The sequence below is a fragment of the Lathamus discolor genome, chromosome 5, assembly GCF_037157495.1.
Source record: "Lathamus discolor isolate bLatDis1 chromosome 5, bLatDis1.hap1, whole genome shotgun sequence".
In the NCBI taxonomy this organism is placed as follows: domain Eukaryota; kingdom Metazoa; phylum Chordata; class Aves; order Psittaciformes; family Psittacidae; genus Lathamus; species Lathamus discolor.
In genome coordinates this window covers 58,119,639-58,141,319 of record NC_088888.1, presented here as the reverse complement: position 1 = coordinate 58,141,319, position 21,681 = coordinate 58,119,639, and the positions used below count along the sequence as shown (strand labels likewise).

The window sequence follows — 21,681 nt, the reverse complement described above, 5'->3', positions numbered from 1 at the left end:
ACACCTCAATACCCTCCTCTTCCCCCCTCCTTTTTTTTTACCTGTTCCTGAATTTTGATTTCTTGATAGTCTCTGCAGCAAGTAGGAGAAGAGGTTGCTCCAGAGAGACAGGTGAACTTGGTTGAGTTGCAGCCTTCTTCATTCAGACAGGCTGACGGACGACAGAATGCATAGTACTGCTCAAAGTCAGCCTTGACAGCAAACACATGCTTGCACTTATCGCAGATATAACTCCGTTCAAACTCCAAAACTTTCACCAAACTGGTACGTATGACAGTCCCAGTAACAGACAGAAAGTGACCTACATCCCTGGCTTTAGGAATGTGCTCTCGAGTCAGCTCTGGGCAAACAGGCAAACCTGTTAAATAAAAATAAGTGCACCATAAGGCTATGCTTATAAAACATGGAGTTATAATGCAGTTAAACAGAAAGACTAGAAAAAATGCCAGACATATTAACAGTAGACATTGTTATTGCTGTTTCATAAATGTGATTCAACAATTCATCTGTTGTAAAATAAATATGATTCACTGGCCTCAGTTAGTGAAAATCATCAGGCACTGAGCACTAACTGAAAATGTTGCTATTTTACTCTCCTACTCTTGCCAAGGGCTGAATAGTCATGAACAGTTTCCAGTCATGGAAAGAGATCCTGATGTTCTCAGTTCTATTAATTAACTTAAATAATATTTAGACAAATACCATTTATTCTGCAACTGGTTTATCTGAACTGCAACATTTCAGTTATGGTAATTGTGGTTCAGTGTTATTCCCACAGTTAAACAAGTGTAACTCTTGATTTTATGTGAATTCTCAGGTCTAGGCAAATTTAAAATTTCTAGTCTGTGAGCATCTGACCTTAAATCATAGAATGGTTTGGGTTGGAAGAGACCCTGCATACCAGTAAACCTCAAGCACAAGGAAGATGGCATAAAAAGAATATAAAGAGGTTATGAAATGAAAGCAAATTCACTTTACGATCAAATGAACAGTGACAGAACACTTTCCACTTGCTCTCCTTTAATTTCACCCCAGCAGTCATCTCTATACTGTACCCGTCCCACTCCAGCATTCACCTGTGCGGCCACCACAGCGAGTGAAATCCTCAGGAAGGTTCATCCACCTCAGCAGCCTACAAAGTCTTTATGTATATAAATGATCTCTGAAATGCACACCTAAGGATAGCATCAAAATGTTGCCTCTTCATAAGTTAATATATGAGCTACAAGGTACTAAATATTATCAACTTAAAAAGATACTGCCTGCTCTTAAAATAATTTCTTAGCTTTACTTCCAAAATAATGTTTCTAATGGGACCAAAACTATTTGTGCATTTAAGTCAAATCTTCTCAGTAGCCTTGGCTGCTAAAAAAAAAGGACAACATGTAATTATTTCAGTGTTTTCAAAACCAAGTGTTTTATAAGGATGGTGAGGCACTGGCACAGGCTGCCAAAAGAAGTTGTGAATGCTCCATCCCTGGTGGTGTTCAAAGCCGGGCTGGACAGAGCCTTGGGCGACATGGTTTAGTGTGAGGTGTCCCTGCCCAAGGCAGGGGGTCTGGAATTAGATGATCTTAAGGTCCTTTCCAACCCAAGTCATTCTATGCTTCTATTTCTATATGATTTCAGGCATGCTGAAACATTTCATTTTGATTCTTTTAAGCCTTTGTTTGAAATTTTGCTTTTGTTTAAAGAAAATATTTTAAAATATTCAGCTAATTTTAAAAGGTAAAAGAATAAAGTAAAAAAAAGGAAACAGAAAAGTAGAAAGGAATGAAATATTCTGGAAAAGAAATGAGGTATTATGTAGAACTGCAAACAGATTTTTCTGGTTGATTGTGACAAAGCTGGTTACAAAATCAATTATTTTTCCAACCATTTTTGGTATCTTTTTTTCCTAGCTCAGTATTGGTGCAGCTCAACAACCTTTGCAAAATACAACACATCTCACACTAGAGAGAGCTGCAGCACTGTTGTCAGGACATAGGTTACATCATCTCTGTGACTGCTGAAGAGACCAGAGTCTGGGTGGAAAACAAAGAGCCTTCGTTCCAGTCATATTAGGCTGTTTGACAAATTCCTTAACTGAGTATGTGCCTCTTTGCATTAGCTTTACTGTATTAATAATAACAAATAATTGTTAGAAGCAGCTTGGCCATCAGTAACAGACACAGCGGTGCTCAGGCTAATGGTGAGTAAGGAAAAATCCTTTAATAGATTTGTAGCAAAAGGAGAAATTATACAGTCAAATTTCTACAATGCTAATTCAGGCAAAGAACTTCATATTTTACTTTCTTCAGCAAAACTGGGGAAATCATCCATTATTAATCACTGCATATTCATACTCCCCAGATCCTTCCTTGAACTCCCAGGTGCCCTGTCAGTATTGGCAAGAGCATGCTCAGAATCCACTCTTATACCTAGCACAACAAAAACAACTTTTCCTCACTTCAGTCCATGCCTGACATGCAGACACCCTCAGCCCCACTCCATGTAGTTGCCTGCTCCTCCCACTGAGAGAAGTGCATCACCTCCTCCTCATTCCTGTTGGACGTGGGAGTGGGAAGTGGCACTCCGAGATGAGAATCCTGAAGGCAATCAGAACCCAACATCCACTTAAAAGATAACAGTAGCATGGGAAAATCTCGGCAGGAAAAAAAAAAAGCTTATAGATCATTCATCTTATTGCTTTTGTTTCTTCAGCAGCCGGCCTTCCAGTGGTACGGAACATAAACCAGACTACAGGAACAGATGTCACTTAGATCCAGCGGGACTACACAAGGACAACCACCCTCTGTTCTTTATCAGTTTTCCTCTGGTTTAGTGGTGGAGTAATGTGTGAATCTGCAGATTAACTTCTTTCATCAATCAGTAGTCAGACTTGCTTTTATCAGTTCTTAAAACTATTTGACCAAGCATGGTTAATTTTGCCTGAGGTAGATTAGGGGATATTCAGACAAAACATCACTCTGGGAGGAGCGGTCAGCTTCAGTAGCAGGTTGATAACCGGAGCAGGAATGTCTTAAAGCCACCACTACTCATGCAGTGATTGTCTTCCCCTTCTTGTACTCCCTTTTAATACTTCCTGGTAGCTTATGAACTAATCATACTTTGAATAGTAATAACCCTGTTTTCATGCTGAAGCCCTGAATGGTGAAAATGCGTCCTAGAACACTGGGGGAAAGTTTTAATTCACTCCTACTTTTGTAGGTACAGGTTGATGCCCAACATTTCAACTTCTAGTACAACAAAGAAGCCGTTTTTGTACACCACATATTCAGCAGTTTTGTGCAAGCTCCTTAACACATGAATTGGTAACAAGTCTTTCCCTAAAACCCTGGAGAAGGTAGCACTATGAGAGATGTAGGCTGATTGAATTTCTGATATGTTTTTATGACAACATTTTTAATAAATTTACTTGGATGAAACACAGGCCTATTTAACAACTGTGATTCATCCAAGTTCAAGCTGTCAAGAGACTGAATGATCATTAACCACTCCAACACAGGGCAGAGGAAGGAAACACAAGTTGCCAGCTCCTAGCTTGGCAGACTATTGCTTCAAATAGCTATAACCAGAAGTGACTGGTAAGGTCACCAGCGCCACCACTGGGCTACCCCACAGCAAGCAAAACAGGCATTTTGAGCCCAAAAGCTGCACCCCACACTTACTATACCTCGAAGCTACTAAAGGTTTCCTAATAATAAAGAATAATGGCATATCAACTTGTAGTGAAAAAAAAGGACAAAATCCCCAATAAAGATCAATCATTTCAACAGTTCATTCCAATTTTATAACAAGTAATTTTAGAACAATTAGTTAAGCATAGAACTTGACAATTTCAGATGGAATTGTTACAAGACAACTCAGAATTCAGACTTTGCTTCTTCTGGGAGATAGCCGGAGCCAGTAAGGACTATGAACCAAGCGACACAGTAAAGAAGTCAACCTGCAGGAAGATCCACGAACTACGTATCTTTCACTAAAGCTTTTTTTCCTTTAGACCTTCTGGCTAGAAGAGAAATCATGTGAGACCAGCTACTGATTTGAGGAGTCCTTATGCCATGGATAGGCTTTGGTGTGCGCACTGATCCAATGCCAACCATTGCACACATGCCACTGGGGATGGCCGCTGACTTCCCAGGTTGGTCTGCACAACTTTGTGTGTTTGCATTTGTTCTTTTCTGTTTAATAAACACTATGCATACCCTACCAAACCACAAGCATTAGAATCATAGACTCATGCAATAGTTTTGGCTGGAACCTTAAAATTACCTAGTTCTTGACCCCTCTGCCACATGCAGAGACACCTTCCTGGGACACCATGCTGCACAAAGGCCCCTCCTGCCTGGGCTTGAATGAAACTTGCTCCTTCCCATGACATCCCCATACTTTATTATGGAGTATGGACATTCGGCAGTCACGGCCACTCACCGGACACCCTAGCGTGGAGGTTCTGCTTCAGGCTGAGCTGCGGAGAGCCGGCAGCAGCATCCTGCAGTGCTGCCAGGGCCGCCCGGCGCAGCGCGCTGTCGAAAACCGTGAGTACCTCGCTGGGGAAGGCGTTGAAATACTCCCCGATCTCCATGTTGGTCTCAAAGAGCGTCAAGGCATCGACGACCACAGGGTAGTGCGCCTCATCATCGGCCTCCCGCAGGATGCCCAGGATGTCGTCCCTGTGGTGCTCCAGCACGTAGGACTCGAACACCTGACCGATGAGATTCACCCGATCCGCGCCCAGCACCATGGCGCGCCTGCGAGACACGGTGGGCACCGGCGCTCCCGGTGAGGTCACGCGCCGAACGGGAAACCCGCGTTCGTCCCGCTCGGGAAAAGCCCGGGGCGGGGCTGGAGCGAGCCTGGGGCTGCCGCCCGCCCACGACCGGCTGGCGGGGGCGCGGCGGGACCGCAGCGGCAGCCGGGCGCGCGCCACCACACACCGCCGCCGCCGCTCTCACACAGCTCCCGCCAACCAACCGCTCCGCCCCGGTCTGCCCCAGCCAGCCAATCAGCTCCGCCCGCCGCCTGTCAGTCACCCCCGCCGCCCCGCCTACTGACCCCGTCAGTCCGTCAGTCAGTCCGTCAGTCAGTCAGTCCGTCAGTCAGTCAGTCCGTCAGTCAGTCAGTCCGTCAGTCAGTCCGTCACTCACTCACTCACTCACTCACTCACTCACTCACTCACTCACTCACTCACTCACTCACTCACTCACTCACTCACTCCGCGGCGCGCAGGGTGGGGGTGGCATCGGGCAGGGTCTTCCCTGCCCTCAGGCCGGAAAGTGCAGCCGCCCGGCCACCCCCTCGCCCGGAGGCGGATCCGCAGACGCAGCAGCAGCTTACCCCTCCCGTCCCCAAGCGGTAGCAGGCGCGGGGCTGTGCAGCGCGGAGCCGGGCCTCCGGCTCCCGCCCAAGCCGCCACCGGCACGGCAGGGTTTGAACGGCAAGGTCCCGCGCTGCGCGGGAGGTGGGGCCGAGCCGGCATTGCGCTGCCTCTCCCTCCCGCCCGCCCGCCTGCGGAGCGCTGCCCTAGGCGTGTCCCGGCCCGCCCCCGGGCAGCGCGGGGTGCGGCTGCGCTCCAAGCGCCTGCACCGGCGGCCCCGTCTCCCGCAGGCCGACGTGGGCAGCGCTCCGCGGCCGTCCTGCTCCCGCTCAGTACCTGCAGCACAGGCCGCCGCTGCTCCTCCAGCTGGGCTCCCGCTGCAGCTTCCTCACCCAGCAGAAGAGGCTCGATCCCCGCCCCCTCCGCGCCGCTTCACGCCCGAGCCCGGCGGTCCCCGAGCGGGGCAGTGGAGGGAGGAGCGGCAGCGGAGCCGCCTGCCTGCGGGGCCGGGCCTGGGCACAGGCACGGTGGGGTAGCAGTGCCGCTTCCCTCCGGTGCCTTGGCGGCCGTTTCCGCCGGGCTGCCGCGGAGGACCGGGCGTCCGGGAGTAGGTGGAGGGCGGCGGGCTTGGCTACCCGCCGAGCAGCGCGGCGCCCTGCGGGTGGAGTATGGCGATGGGGGTGTCTCGGGTGCTCTGCTGCTCGCGAACAGAAGGTTCTTGTTTCAATGGTGCTGCGGCAGTGTTTGTTGCCGAAATGTCTCCGTCTCCTTCCCCCGTTACAAAGGGACCCTGCTCCCGTGTGCAACACGGCAGGACTGCAGGTGTTGCGAAAGACGGGTGCTGTGCAGCTGGGTAGCCCCAAGGTACCTGAAGCTCTTATTTGTTGATGCTTCCTGCAACCAACCCCTGCGCAATTTACAGATCTCATTAAATCTAAATTTGGCCTCCTTAAAGCGAGCTGCCTAACGAAGCAGTCAATTCTGTCTTCTCCATGAGGGTACATCATAGCAAAGTCTTGGGGAGTTTAGGGATTTTTGTTTCTAATGTAGCCAGAAAATAGGGTTTGCTGGAGGCTTCTGCTTTTGTCTGGAATTTACAGTGGTGGTGTTTTGAATAGTTTAGTATCTGTATGTTTTCTCTGAGCATGTATTACAACCCAGTGATGTGCCTTAACTATGTGAAATATTTTATCTTTTAAATAATTTTGTTTCACAATTGAGTTCCAGGCATATGGAGTGGAGCTGGATTCCAGTGGCTCCACAAGTATGCCTGTTGCTTTTCGCTTCGGTTACTTTGCAGCATGTGTGTGCTCCTCCAGTAAGTGTGAATTTTGCCCCCACTGAGTTCAGTGTAAGTAGGCTGTCTTCTGGATTACTACATGTATTTTCTCAGTACCTCTGACAGTATATTTAAATACGTTTTTCATATATCCATTTGAGTGCTGTGGTATCACAGAAAATAACCAAATGCCCTCTGCCATAGTTTAATGCCTGCTGACAACTAAATACGATGGGAGCCTCTCCCTCACACACCGGGATGGGGAGAAGAATCAGAAAAATAGTAAACCCCCGTAGTTGAGATAAGAATGGTTTAATAATAACAATAAGGTATATTATTACCTGTGCTGGTACTACTGACAATAATGAAAATGGAAATTAAAGAATGTATAAACCAGAAAACAGCCCCACAAACAACAGTGGTGCACAGTCCAATTGCTCACCACCCTCTGACAGATACCCAGCCTGACCTGAGCAGTGACCTGGGCCTTCTGGGTGACTCCCCCTGTTTATATACTTGGCAGAGTCCTAGGAGAGTATGAGAACTGCCTGCTAATGCTGTGGTCAGGGTGGCTGGTACATTGAAAGAAATGAAGTTCAGCAGTCTGTGACACTGAAAAATTCTGGTTCAATTTGGCTACCTGGTTTTGTTATGGGATCCCACAGGTACTTCCAATTACTGTAGCATATGTAAAGAAATGGATATGTGTTTATATGACCAAAATGCACTGCAAAGTAAATTAGTTTTAGGACTGCAAGCTGATTTCTCTATGTAACTGTACACGGAAACAAGTCATATTTCCATTTAAAGCTTTTTGCCAAGGAATGTATACCTAAGTAAAACTGATACAATGCCCAACACCCAAAATCAGCTGAGCAACAGTACTATGAATTAGAGATTTGCTTCATTATAGTAAAAAAAGTTTTACCATTTGCCTATGAAGAATAGTAACAGCACTGGACTACATTGAACATACCAGGAAAAAAGCAACACAGCTCTTGTAAGGAGAGTCAGTTGTATCTTTCAAAGCTGATATATTTTTGCAAATATTGATTAATTAAAATGATAAAAAATAAAATTCCAGGCTGGGTTCCTCACACCTACATGTAGGCAACCAAGGCACTTAATTTGTTGCTGCTCTGAAGTCTTCATGCAATCAAGAGAGAAGTAGTCTGATGCAGCTGCCTGTTGACTGCAGAGGAGGTTGAAGATCACTATTTTCTTAAGTGATGTGACTCAGCCATTCTTTTTCTAAAGGAAGTAAATTACAACAAAGGAGAAAAACTTGGGGTCTCATTTTCTCAATGCAGAAATAGTGACATTTACCTGTAGATAGCACTGAGATCATGTAACAAAATTCACATATAACTTACACCTTAAACAAGCAGGGGGTTGCTCTGACATCATGATCAGGTCTGACTTCTAATATTAAGAGTGAAGCCTCCTGATACTTATTAGGAATTCCTTATGTCCTACAGTCTTTAAATAGAGTTTCAGAGTAAGACTAAAACTTGAAAAAAAGTGAATGACCATTAGTCCAAAATTTCCATTGTGGTTTTCTAGCTATGGTTAGTGAGACAATGTATTTGTTAACAATTTATAGAAATGAACCCCCATTTTCTTCAGCTGACACACTAGAAAGGCAAGTGCTGCAACATGGGCTGTTGCTCAAAATCCCTCCATGATCAGTTACAGGAACGGAAGCATTTTTTCCCCAAGAAACTGCTGCTTTCAGTTTTGAAGTACAACTCATCAGAAAGGTCCTTTGTCGGAGAGTTTTCTAGTCTCAAAAAGCAATAAAGTCCAGAGACCACCTACATCAAGAGTGAAAAATATATAATCTAAGAATGAAAACAAAATTCTTGCAGCATTATAGAAACATTTAGGAAGAAAAGGTGATAAGTATATCCTAAAAAAACCCTATTTACTTCAGTTTTATAACACATCTGTAATCTTACTCTAAAGTGATCAAAGTTTACAAATCTAAGAGATTTAATTTTAATTTAGGTATTTTAAATGTAGAACTACTCAAACCAATTAGAAAATAATCCAAGTTTATTCTTCCAAAATAACAGATCATGAGAAAAGCAGAAGTGAAAAATTATTTAGACTAAATTAGAATGCTAAAAATTCCTTAATATTGACGCATGTAATTTATTGCCAGTACTTCTCATAGGACTAGTGTTTTCCTTGCAGCCTGAGGTAAATATGGTACACATAGCTGAAGTACAGACTGATTATTACAATGCTGTTCTTCTGAAATGAAGGATTCTTCTGAATTTTCGTAGAATCACAGGCTGGTTTGGGTTGGACTTGATCTTAAAAATCACCTGGTTCCAACCCCCCCTGCCCTGGGCAGGGACACCTCCCATTAGACCAGGCTGTTCAAAGCCCCATCCAGCCTCACCTTGAACTCAGCCAGGGATGGGGCAGCCACAGCTTCTCTGGGAAACCTTTTTCTCTGCCCTGTGTTGTGTATAGCCTGTTACTTCCTTCTTCCACAGGAAAACACAGTAAAGGTTCAAATATTTTTTTCTTTATTGTTTACTCTTCAACCTTTCATTGTTTTTTTTCTGAATAAATATAAAGGGTCAAAGGAATTAGTTACTTCAGGTGCTGATAATGAGGTTTAATGTGTCAAGAGTGGAGAGAGGGAGCTCCTGAGAGCCAAAAGATTTCCCAGCATTGTAAATAATACTGTGCGTATCCAGGATAATTCTTTACCTCCTTACTCAGTTGTCTGTTGAGCCAGGAGAGTAAATGCATGTGCGAACAGAGGCTCTGCAGAACTCTGCACAGCTGGGCTCATGCATATGTGCACTTTTAGTTTTCCAGAATACCAGATACTGCAAATACCAGGAACACCACGGTACTGTGGTAATGCCAGCTCCTGTATTAATCCCAAATGCCAGATATTAACTTTTTTTTTTTTTTTAGGAATACATTTTATGGAGTTCTCTGTAACATTTGTGAGAAAATCAGGTTTTTTTCCTAGTTACTTCTGGTTGGTTTGAAACTCCCTTTGTTTGGTTGGTTTTTAGAGCCTGATTCAGTAATGGAACAGCTGCTGACTGTGGCAGAGTGACTTAGTTGCTTCCGAGAGGCAAGCACTTACTAGTAAAAAACCAAGGGGCATACCTTTTACTGAATAAGTAAATGCAGATATTATCATCTTCACATTACTGTTATTAATGCTGTATGTAAAAATGTACAAATGATGTGGAGGATGAGAGAAAAAGTCTGAGCCCTTGCAAAGCATGCAAGAAAAAATACACAACACTCACTCCAGAACATTGTAACAAAACAAGCTCATGTATTTTATTTTGGGTAACAGCCAAGAAATCTGACATTTTGCCCAATATGGCTTTCTTCTAAAATTAAAAAGTTGCATATACCTCCAGTTGAGTCCACCAGCTACAGAAATTATGCTGTATACATCTTTAATCCATGGCAGCATCACCAGAGTACAGCTTTCAGTGGCGTTTTCAAGCTGAATTAGAAGATAAAGTTTTAAAATAGTAAGTTTTAAAATGTTCATTTAGAAGATTTTATATTGTTTATATGAAAACATACAAATTTTTTCATTTATACATACACTACATATAAAACTCTTTGTAATTAGCAGGTATCTTAATCTGGGTATTTACCTTTGTGCATATAGCAAAAAAAGAATGTAGTTAGGGCTTCAGATGAAATATTAAAGTTCATACCTTTGTATATGCTAACTAAAATCTTATTCAAATAACTTGAACATTTTTTCCTGCTTTTAAAAGATGAAGAGATTCAGCTTAAAAATACATTCATAAAACAAAGAGACAGTTTTCTCCCTGAGACTACCAGTGTGAGTTTTTTTGTGGTAATCTTTGAATGAAAAAATTATATAAAAAAAAGACAGTAAATTCTAGTTTTCTATACGCTGCAGCACATTTCTTGAGTAAACCTGGCATCATGAAAGGTGTAGATTGGAGAATCATGCTCACTAGCTGAAAAAAGCATTGCCATATATCAATTTCAGAAGAAGAAAAAACTTTAAGGGGGGTAAGGTAGGGAAGGTAATAAATTACAAGGGAAGGTAATTAAGTTTGAACGAAAGACCTGTATCTGTAGTATGTATAAATGGGAAAAAGTTGGGTGTTTTTTTGTTTGGTTTGGGGTTTTTTTTCCCCTTTAATTTCAGACATGAATTTTATCCAAAGCAGGACTATTTGCTCCAAATGTAGATTTTCAATTTATGCAGGGATACTTAGTACAGTATTCTAAATATGTCAGGCATTTGTTTTTGTTAATATTCAAAAAAGAAATACATAACTTGTAGGAACAGTTTCTGCTGAAGTTTAACAATAAAATGTTTGGTTATAACCAGATGGCAAAGTCTCATGAGGAGCAGATTAAGGAGTCAACCCCCCACCCCAATGAACAGCTTCCGTGTTGTGGCTGTCTTCATCTCTTCTCAAAATCTCTCTGCTCTGAAAGCTAGCAGCTACCCTGGCTTTACTTCACATTCCCCTTAGGTGTTAAAAAGAGACAGTTTTTAAACTGCTACGAAGTAACAGAATAGAAATGGGATGCATTAAACACATCCTGCCCAAACTGGGGAAGAGAGTGAGAGATATACTTTTCTTTAACAATTTAAATTGTATTTATAGTAACCATGCAATTATGTTATTTTGGGGGGGAAAGCCTTACCTGAAATCAAAGAAAACACATTTATAGGAAAAAGGGGGAAAGCGTTATGTTTGTTCTACCAAAATTTATTATGTAGTAATTACAAAGTTTAAAGATTCTTCCATTTTAAATAAAAATAATAGTTATAATTACACACATTATATAGTACCATGTCAAGTGATTCCAACAAATATAACATGAAATACAGTGCAGTTTCAAATCAGAAAGACAAATACTTTCTCATTCACAGTGTTTGACAAATTACAGGAAAGCTTGTTCACATGGGGGTTTACTTAAGGTCATGCTCTTATAAACAGTCCACATCACGCTGTGCCACAAAAACAAATCGTCTCTCAGAACGTGAAGTACCGGGCAAGCCACTCCTGGCGCTGGGGATCTGGTGAAGCCATTGGTGAAGCATCAGTCTGAGGAGGGCTAAAGTCACAGAAAGGAAAAAAAAAACCACAATTATCCCACAACTACACACAAAGTACAAACGTTGGGAGAAAAAAAACCACCCAAATCACAGTGAATATGCAGTAAGGAACACAGTCTGTTTTTCCATGGATTAATTATCAGTGTGCCTCAGGACATGACTGAATGTCTCCCTATAGAATCTGTGATCATCCACTCCATTGGAGAGCAGCAGCAGCACAGACAAGTCAGTTTGGAAGCCACATTAACAGGGTGGGCAATGAATGTTTTGGAAAGGAATTTAAAATCTCATCAACAGCTGTAGGTTTCAGAAAGAATAAAAAGGGTTTTCTTGGAAAAGCTTGACTGCAGAAGGTCCTCTTTTAGCATCCTTTTCCGGTGGTAAAGTTCATTTTCGAAATATGATGCGAGCATCATATTTGTAGACATGTGCTCACAAAGACTGGTTGGCAACTGAACAGAAATACACAGTTTTAATACTTGACACTGATCACAGATATCACTTGTGTCGTCATTCATGCACACGTTTAAAATACCAGGAAAAGAGAAACTGCCGCACTGCAAAACAAGATTTGGTTCCCCCTTGAACACTTAAAAGTCTCACAAAATGAGCAAGAGAGAATAATTTAAATTCAATTACAAGCTGAGCTCCTCCATCAATAAAAATCAGTAATAAAACAATTCCTACTGTATTACTGGATAGTACAGAGCACAAAACTATTTGGAATGGAAACTCTGGCATCACAGTCCACGAGTCCATGCACATGCATGTTAAGAGATATCTGAGCACACTCATGCACATCACATGCTCAGGAAAAAAACGAGCAACAGTACTTGTTTGGTTTTCTTTTAAAGATCATTTTCTTGAAATAGATTGCTTTCCCTTATCTGTTTTAGATTCTATTATTTGTTTCCTTTTACTAATGTAGTTGCTGGGCATGTGGCTTTTCACATTAAACCAAAGGAGAGAGTAAATAACCGTATGTGGAACTGATAGTTACACACTGCTTTGTTGCCAACTTAGAGGTAAGAGTTCAGCACCCACTAAATAAGAGTGCAGCACTTCAGTGCATCTAATATGCAAGCACATAAAGCCAAAAGATTAAAATCCTGGATCCAAAAATCCATTTTTAAGTTATTCAGTTCACTATATTATTTTGTGAGAGAATTACTTGAGACTTTAATGCTGGTTTTGATTGCTAGAGTCTCAGCATTAAGCACCCAAGAATGGAAGTTTCCTGTTGCTGTAGTAAGGTTACTCCTATGAAACAATCTGATCTAGATGAGGAAAGGGGAAACATAAAACATTCACGTAGCACAGAAAATAGTTTTTTTACATAAAAACCATTATCACGTAATACTGAATAACAGAAATTCTGTGCAATTCCTGAATGACAATCAGTAAGTAACACAAACATTTAAAGCAATTGTTCATATATGTAAACAACTGGAAGCACATGAATTTTGTTAAAGGCTCTAAAGAGGTTTTCCAAGTTCAAGACTTATGAAAAAGTGAAAGAATACTTCACATTTCGATCAGGTCTGCAATAAAAAGGAATACTATAAAGAGGTTACAAATGCAATGTAAAAATTAAAAATGCCGTCAGAGTAGTTGTACCTCTGAAAGGTTCACAAAGCAAGTGAGGTTCAGCTCAACGGGAATGCAAAATTTTCCTGACATAAGTAAAAACAAAAAAGAATTAAAAAAAAGACTGGTGAGGCAGTGCTCACCTCAAAAACGTCTTGGGCTCTTTGGGTGGCACTGGCTGTGGTAGTGGTTTGCTGCTGTTGAACTCAATATCGTGGATGGGTGAGTTAGGAATGGGCTCCAGGCGGTTAGGATGTCCATTGCCCACCACTCCGCTAGACTCCAGAGCACTTAGATTGGGGACACTCACAAACCTGTTTGCTGATTTATCATTCTTCTTCTTTTGCTGCATTAAAAATAACAAATGTAAGGAAGGCATCTGGCACCAGGACAGATGAGGACATTTGCAAATGTAAAAGTTTTACCTGATGGCTGGTTTGGGGTTTTTATGAAGGAGAGCAATAGGGATGGATCAGGCTCTTTTTTCCAATCGTAGTTTTACTGTTTGCTTTGACCAGACCTGAACACCAAGAATTTTTGCAGAAAAATCAAATTTCTGATCACGATGATTAAGTTATTAAGTTTAATAGTTTAATAATCAATCTGTATATTTTATGAGATCTTCCATTGTAACATTTTGCTACGTTTAAGACATTGGATATAGGAAGTTTTTCACTAAATTGTCAATTAATCTGATCAATTTTTCATCTGTACTTAAATCATTTCTTGGTATCAGTGACACAGGTCTGCTGTCAACTGTAATTGCAGCAAATTTCAATGAGACAAAAAAGTGAATCTCTCCAACAGGTTTCACCCCACCACTGAGGCACGTTTTGGTAACTGGAACGTGGAAGCTAGAAAAGCAGCTACATCTCTTTTAAAGCAATTAAGCCCTCATAGTTGCAAGTGTTATAGTAATACTGCTATGGATAAAAAGAGTACTGTACAAGAGTTCATTTTCTCGCACAAGGAAAAGGCCTCTTAGCAGTCTTCTAATGCTAATCTAGCTACCACTTCTAGGCACCAGATGGCACAACTGAGCATTTTTCTTTTCCTGTTACGCTCCGTACCCTGCTGCCAGTACTTCAAGCGACCCCGAATACTGAAGATTTTTATTTTTATATCACTATTTCACTCTCCATAACACATCATACAAAGGAATCAGTGTTTACTCTCTCTGCTTTTCTAGATATTCCAATGTAGAAGGATGCTTCAGAGAATTTGATAGCTTTTTAAAAATAACTGTGTGACAGGATGCCACGTGTACTTTCTGCCTTCTATCAAATAGTCCACGTCCACAATAAAATATTAATATTTTAAAAACCTTATTTCCAAAAATAGGATTTTTGAATTAATGGATTCGCTTGTTCGCTTGAATTATGCATTATTTGAATATATAATAAATACTTTCATTCAGTTACATATATGCAACCCTAACAAAGCAACTTGGAAAAAAAACTCTCAAGGGCTTGTGGACTACACAAATTTGAACTAAATGAAGTGAAAAATAAGTGGAATCTCATGTTGTTTTGCTAGAGGATTTTTCACCAGAATTCCACTTGAAACAGGAGAGCTGCTCTATTCAAGGGTGGGCATGAGTTCAAACAGAGGCAGACATGAGTCCTGTTGTTTGTACTTCACTAGCTCTCTCTTCTAGCTTTGGTTTCACTGCTTGACCTTTCTGGGGTTCATAGATGTGAATGCTACTAATTGGAGCCACACTTGTGGATTTAAGAGAAAGCTATAATAGAAGAAAAGTCTTTTAAACATTACACTGAAAGATCGTCAAACTAAGGGTTAAACTAAGACTGCCCCATACACTTCACTTCTTCTGTAGGAGCTGAAGAAGCAAGAAATAACATTATGGTGGAAAAAAATAATGTGGTAAGAGTAACCAACTATGTAAAAACATCTTTTTACACCTTCAAGGTAATATACACTGTAATTAACATGGTGTGTTAAACACACTGTAGTTAAATCTCTCTGCTTCACAGGCGGCTCATTTTTGGAAAATGTGTATTAGCCACATAAGTGCTTAGAAAAACCCTGCAGTTTCTACCTTATTCTCTGGAAAACAATCTATGCTTCTGAAGCAGTCAAATCTGGAGAGACAAAATTGTGTGTATAATTCCATGAAATTCATGCAAAGTATTAAGAAACTTCAGCTGTAACAATGTAATACTAAACAGATCCATTGCACAAATTAGAGAAGACGTAATGGATACTGCAATGGGTGTAATTTTGCATAAACATGCAAAGGCTGTAGTAACTCATATTCTGTCTTTTCATCACAAAAAAGGAAAGAGAATGAGTTTTTCAGTTTCTTTGTAATTCATTCTCCAATAATACAGTATATGCTTTGACAAAATAAAGTAACATAGTCCACAACTCATGAAATGAGAGACTAAAATGTTCTGGCATACAAGACAGTTTTAAAGTCCAAACAGTTTTAAGTGATGGAAGCATATTATAAAAATATATGAATTATCACTATGGAAATCTGATGATGTACTTTTCCCAATTGCTTCAGATTTCACACAAAACACAGGCATATATACTTGGTGGTTACATTTCACATCTTTATAAATGAGTGGTTCAGACAAACTTTCAGAATTTTCCAGCAACCTTTATCATATAAAAACAAAGCATTCAAATTGTATCCAGCCATCCTGGTATTGTCTCTACTGGGCCCAAGCTAAGGTCTTTTATGCAGTTACGCATAAAAGTCAGGCAGCTGCATATAAGCTTGTGAGAGCTGCTGGGCTCCTGAAAAGCACAGCAGAATATTGACAATTGACAGCAGAGTTTGTGCAGAAGTGGGAAGTACACTCATCTGATATGAAACTACAATGAGGTTTAGCTAAATTGCAGCCTGATCTCAGATAACAGAGCCTGGACCTTGATCACTGGAGCTCTCGGGCATCTGAGCTGCTCGTGTTGTGCCCCTTGGGTTACCCTTTGCTTCAGAACCTTCCTGAGTTCTTCTGCCTCTACAGCTGGGACAAATCTCTTCCCTTTCCATGCAGGTGAAACAACCTATGGGTTATCACAAGGAGGAAGGAAATGTCAGAGGACTCAATCTTACTCCTGACGTGGTGAAAAGACATAAAATTAAGGTACCCTACTGCAGTCTATTCATGTTCCTCATGGAGAAATGATGCTGGCTTTTGAAGTGACAGGGAGGCACTATGCCTGCATGTATAATAGCCTTCACTGGCTGCTACTATGAGAGAACTGGAAAAGGCTGCTGCTGAAGTGTTGTCACTTGTATAGACGGTAACAGTAACTGAGAAGGCTAGAGACTGACTTCTATCTCCTGCTGTCCCTGCAGTTCATACCTGTTTTGTTACTTCAGTTCTCCAGAATTACTGTGTCTTTCTCCATTCAGACTCATTCCATGCCCTTCTCATACTCTTCCCTTTCCCCTTTTTACCTTTATTCTCTTCCTTTAGTGTCCCCTCTCCCTCTACCGTTCTAATGCTTTTCCAGCCCAAGCACCACCCGCAAAGTGAAATTGCCCTTGCACCTTCCAAAATAGCCAAGAAAAATTAGGAATCTACCGTTGTTCGCAGATATCAGGTTTTCACTATACACTACAGTCCAGCCCTCTCTTGCCTTTCTGTCACTTTTCCATTTTGATTTTGCAGTTTTGTGAGAAGGAACTGGTTTATGTCATACATGTCTAGCAAGCCAGGGAACAATATCAATGGATCTCTCAACAACACAAAACAAACAAACCTACACAAAAACAGAGACAAATGGAAAACTATGTTCCTTGTTTCGAACATGTCTTTTAAGAGTGACATATGTATACACGCAGACACACACACCTATATTTCTTCTTTTACTATATCCTAAGTTTAGATTTCTTTTTCTTCACTTTAGCAATGAAGTCCATGGAACATACCTTCACCAATGGATTAATAACACCAACATTAGGGCTTGCATTAAACATTTTGTTGTAGTTAGTCTCCCTGTTAACTAGCTCCAGCTGATAGAACTTTTTGTCTTCCTAAAAAGAAGAAAAAATAGAAACTTCTTTTTATGCATTTTCAATGTTAGAGGCCAAATCTGCCTACAACTGATCCCAAATAAATTTATGATTACATTTTAAAAGAAACTGGTAACTCTAAAACTTGTATTTTATACTTAATGTTATATATATTATTATATGCAATAATCTAAATAATTTCTATTTATGCAGTTCTGTTGCAGTTATATGCTCCTGAAAGTGAGCTTAGCCTAACGGATTATGCACTGGGAAAGACTCAGTATGGCTGACTTCTGATCTCTAATTAATCCTGATTTCCTCATTCCTTCTTGCTTTTGAATCAGGATCTAATTAGATTCGTATGATGGTTGTGTTGTGCTCTGAATTTGGGAAGCTTAGAAACCTCACAGAAGAAACTATTTCTTATATGGCTTACATGGCTGGCTTAATCCAGGATAGGAGATGTGAGACATCTGATGAGGTCATACTGAAATATGTTTTTGTAATAAGATATTACGCTTGACTGTGTAAACCTCTAGGTATCTAATTAGTTTAACCATTATGAGTTATTAGAACCATAGGAGTAATGTTATAAAGAATATGAATAACATGTTAGCAGGACTGGTTCTTTAAATACATTTCGAACACTTCAAATTAGATTAACTTTTGTATATGTTGAGATATTAAACCAAGAGAGCACAAAAGTCTTACGATCAATTTCTTTATGAGTTGGTCCCGCTCTGCAATTAGGTCTTTCAGTTCTGAAATAAGCTGCAAGTCTTCTGGTCTTGATTCTCTGTTTTTATATTTTTCTTCCATTTCTTCTAAACTTTATAGGAGAGAAGAATACCCCCTTTAGCCTGATCCAGTGTCAAATGATGAGTGAATAGTCACATCTTTGATTAGTACAAAATTGTTCAGGGAGTAAAAACAGAAGATGGTTTTCTTATAACCTTGAAGTAAATCAATTTCTATGTTATCATTCAGCTTTAGCTAGTTATTAAAAAAAAAAAATCGAATTCAACACTAACCATAACTTTTGCTCAAATAATTAATAATCTGGGCAAAAGTCTACAAACTTAACATTCTTCTTGGTCATGCAGTATTACAGGTTTGAAAAAAGGCCTCTTGGAAGTCAGACTGAAAATTAGGTGCTCAATACCATCATACAGACAGGAGAATTACAGGTGACATAGCTAAGATGGATTCTTATGTAAAATATAGGGACTACATTGTCTTATATTTAATATTGACAAAAATCTTGAAAGTTGGCCATTTGCTTTCTTGACGAAGAAAACAGTATATATATTTTGTAATAGATGACTATTCTTAATGCATTCTTGTGAGACTGGAGAAATTGGATAGGCAGCCAAGGCTGGCACAGTCTTCCTCAGTTCATGTGGAAAGTACTGGAACAAAGATACCCAGGAACAGTGAAGACTAATAGGTAAATAATTCCTCTCCACAAAAGCAACTTAGTACACTAGAGATGAAATAAAGGAATGAGCAAAAGAAAAGCAATAACACTTGGATATTGGGATATCTGGATTAGAGAAATGTAATAATTGATAATATTTGAAAAAATATGAGGAAATTTTAAATGCCTGGTGGAAAAGCATTAAAGGAGAGAAGTGAAATAAACCAACTGAGAGAGGAATTGTACTAGTAACTGCGTAAATACCCTTGTTTCTTCTGGAAGAACAAGTTTTGAGAACAGGATGATTTAAAATGATTGCATCTCCTTAAAACATAAATAAAATGCTCATGATGCTAAACACTGTTCAAAAGAAGACTACTAAAATACTCTTCTCACATATTCAGCTCTCACGTGGATTCGTGAACCAAGTTTCAGAATAGATTCAGGAAATTTAACAAATACAATGAAAAGAAATTATTAAAAAAAAAAAAAAAAGTCCCAAACTCTGTAAAAAAAAAATCTATGAATTTAAGGTGTCTAAGTCAGCTCAAACTTAATTCCACCAGACACTCAGAAGCAGACATATTTTCTTACTTCAGGTAAATGTTTTCCCTTCAGAAGCAGCTATGTGATTTTTACTGAGATGCATCTGAAAAAACAGTTCACATTAAATTACATTTATAATCTTCAAGTAACCTGTATGTAACCTGAGTAGATTATATAATGTATTTACATAAAACATGAACGTGAACAACATGGCTTTATTTGCAGAAAAGGCATTTGACTCAGCAGAACAGAAATATGCTCAGCTGGGTTAATTTTGTGTATACATTTTCTGCTGGCTTAAGCTATTGTATACAGATCCCCAGAGAATAGTGCATGGTTACACACAGCTGTCATTTTATTTTCAGATATCTCAGAGAATTGTGGGGGTTTAATGTTTCAAAGAGAAAATACGCAATTTCAAGACTCTGGTTGTAGAGCCTAATTAATGATACCCACTCTCAACTCTCAACTACTGTGAGATAGATTCTCCATTTCATAAATGTTCACAAGGCCATGCTTTAGGTAAGGCTGGACCTGGAGAAACAGTTACTTAAGGAATGGCTGCATAAAACTACTTTGTGAGGTTTTTTTAACATAGTTTCCTGTTTTGGCAGCACCCTGCTTTAGTTTAAGTAGAGAGAGAGAACACAGTGAAAGGCAGGGCATAACATTTGCTCTCTTTAGGCCAGTGGCTTCTTCCTCATAGCCCTAAGTTGAGCAAGAACCAGGAGCTGGGAAAAATAACTAAATTCAGAAAATTTCAGGACACTGAAAACCAAGCAACTTCATGGGAGAAAAAGTTGGGGTAAACAGTTCCAAAACCTAGTTCTGGTGGCAGCCTGCAGGCATGTTTCTTGTACAAGATGAGTGCAGCAGTCAGGAGGTATGCCTAATTTACCAAAGGGCAAGTTACCACATTTATCAGGGCACAAGAGTGTGCATCTGGATGATTACAAGGGAGTAAGAACCAGAATTTTACACCCATCTTATCTGAAGACAATTTCTGAGTGCTCATTATCAAGAAAGAATTGATCCATTTGGGCTTTATTGTCCATTTAAAACTGAAATCTAACTGTAAAAGATTTCTATCATATACTTAGGATCAATTATGTTCTCTGCCATAAATCTTTTGTACTGCAAATAGAAATCCTTCAGTGACAATTTTGTGTCAGGAAGCCTTCAATGTGCTATGGAACCTCAGCCAGAAACCCTGACCAAAAATGGTACATCACAGACAAGAGGTAAAGATGTGGAAGACAGGAGAACACTGGCTAGATGACAAGCTACTACATCATTTTTGCTCAGAGGTGGTCTAACCCCAGGTGGCATTTTCACTGACAGACACTCTAAGTATTCTGTTATAATTATGCTCACATAATCCATTTCAGACACTAATTTTCCTTATGCTAGCAAACCTGAAAATGTTTGCATCCCTCATGCTATAATCAGACTTGGTAATAGCAAATATTGCTCATAAACTTGTTGAAGAAACTCTTGTGTTCTCAAGAAAGATGTATTAAAGTTTGAGAAAAAGCACTTGAAATACTGTTTTCTCCAATTTCCTACGAACTGCACAGATTTAATATCTTTCCTATTTCCATTGTTTTGGTCTCAAATCCCTAAGAGTGTAACTTACTAAATTCTCCTAAAGCTTATAGAAATGTGTTGCCTAAAGAATGCAAGGTTAGGCCCCATACTTGACTGAGATTTTTGCACATCTGTATCTCTGCAATACCTTCAGAAACTTATGGACACCAGAATGAATTATTCAATCAACGGAGCTACACACAATTTTTTTAATGCAACAAAACTTACGAAAATTGTAAAGCTGAATTAATTTCCTTGAGCAGCTCTTGGGTCTTATTAAAATCTGCCAGCATGCTTTGTTTCTCTCTGATGTGATCTGCTGTCAAGACATCCAGCTCTTTCTCATGTTTCTTGCTTAAATCTTGCTCATGCATCCTGTTTAATTTATTTTTTGTTAAAAAGAGAGTTATTCTAAAATCAGACTTGTTTGCTCATCATGATTTTCTGCCATGCTTCTAACGGCTTTTACACAGTATCAAACAACACAGAAGGATTTACTGATTCATCAAACTCCACTACTTAGTGTCCTCCAACTTTCTAGCTTTTTTCATGGAAAATGCATCTCCTTTAATGCTTTTTTAAATAAAGAAACAATGAATAAAACAAAACCAAAACAAAACCAAGAAACAAAACCCAACACTGTTAGTAAAATATGCCAAAATGTATCACTGAGGTACAGCTTCACTGTATGGTAATATTCACTAACTTTACTAGTAATAGACAGCATTTTCTAAAGATGACTACATGATCTGTAACATCACTTGATAAAGAGGATAAATTAAAAGCTGAAAATAGTAAAATCTCTTAAGTAAAACAGTACATGAAATAATGCATATTTTTGTTCAGAGTGGAA

The 21,681-nt window shown here is 40.0% G+C and overlaps 2 protein-coding genes across 6 annotated transcripts in view; both read right to left on the bottom strand.

Annotated features, from left to right (window-relative positions):
* The window catches only part of MCM9 (minichromosome maintenance 9 homologous recombination repair factor), a 46,719-nt gene extending 41,779 nt beyond the window's left edge, over positions 1–4,940 (bottom strand). For all 5 annotated transcript variants that reach the window (XM_065680990.1, XM_065680991.1, XM_065680992.1 and 2 more), the window contains exons 1-2: positions 4,435–4,940; positions 42–358 (exon numbers count right to left, since the gene is read on the bottom strand). In XM_065680990.1, coding sequence (XP_065537062.1) covers positions 42–358; positions 4,435–4,747 — 630 coding nt within the window. In that variant the 5' untranslated portion in view covers positions 4,748–4,940. The remainder of the gene's footprint in view (positions 1–41; positions 359–4,434) is intronic.
* A 4,952-nt stretch (positions 4,941–9,892) lies between these two features.
* Positions 9,893–21,681, bottom strand: part of FAM184A (family with sequence similarity 184 member A) — a 67,366-nt gene continuing 55,577 nt past the window's right edge. Inside the window, exons 14-18 of the mRNA XM_065680988.1 lie at positions 21,057–21,203; positions 17,990–18,107; positions 17,195–17,299; positions 13,431–13,633; positions 9,893–11,699 (exon numbers count right to left, since the gene is read on the bottom strand). Coding sequence (XP_065537060.1) covers positions 11,618–11,699; positions 13,431–13,633; positions 17,195–17,299; positions 17,990–18,107; positions 21,057–21,203 — 655 coding nt within the window. The 3' untranslated portion in view covers positions 9,893–11,617. The remainder of the gene's footprint in view (positions 11,700–13,430; positions 13,634–17,194; positions 17,300–17,989; positions 18,108–21,056; positions 21,204–21,681) is intronic.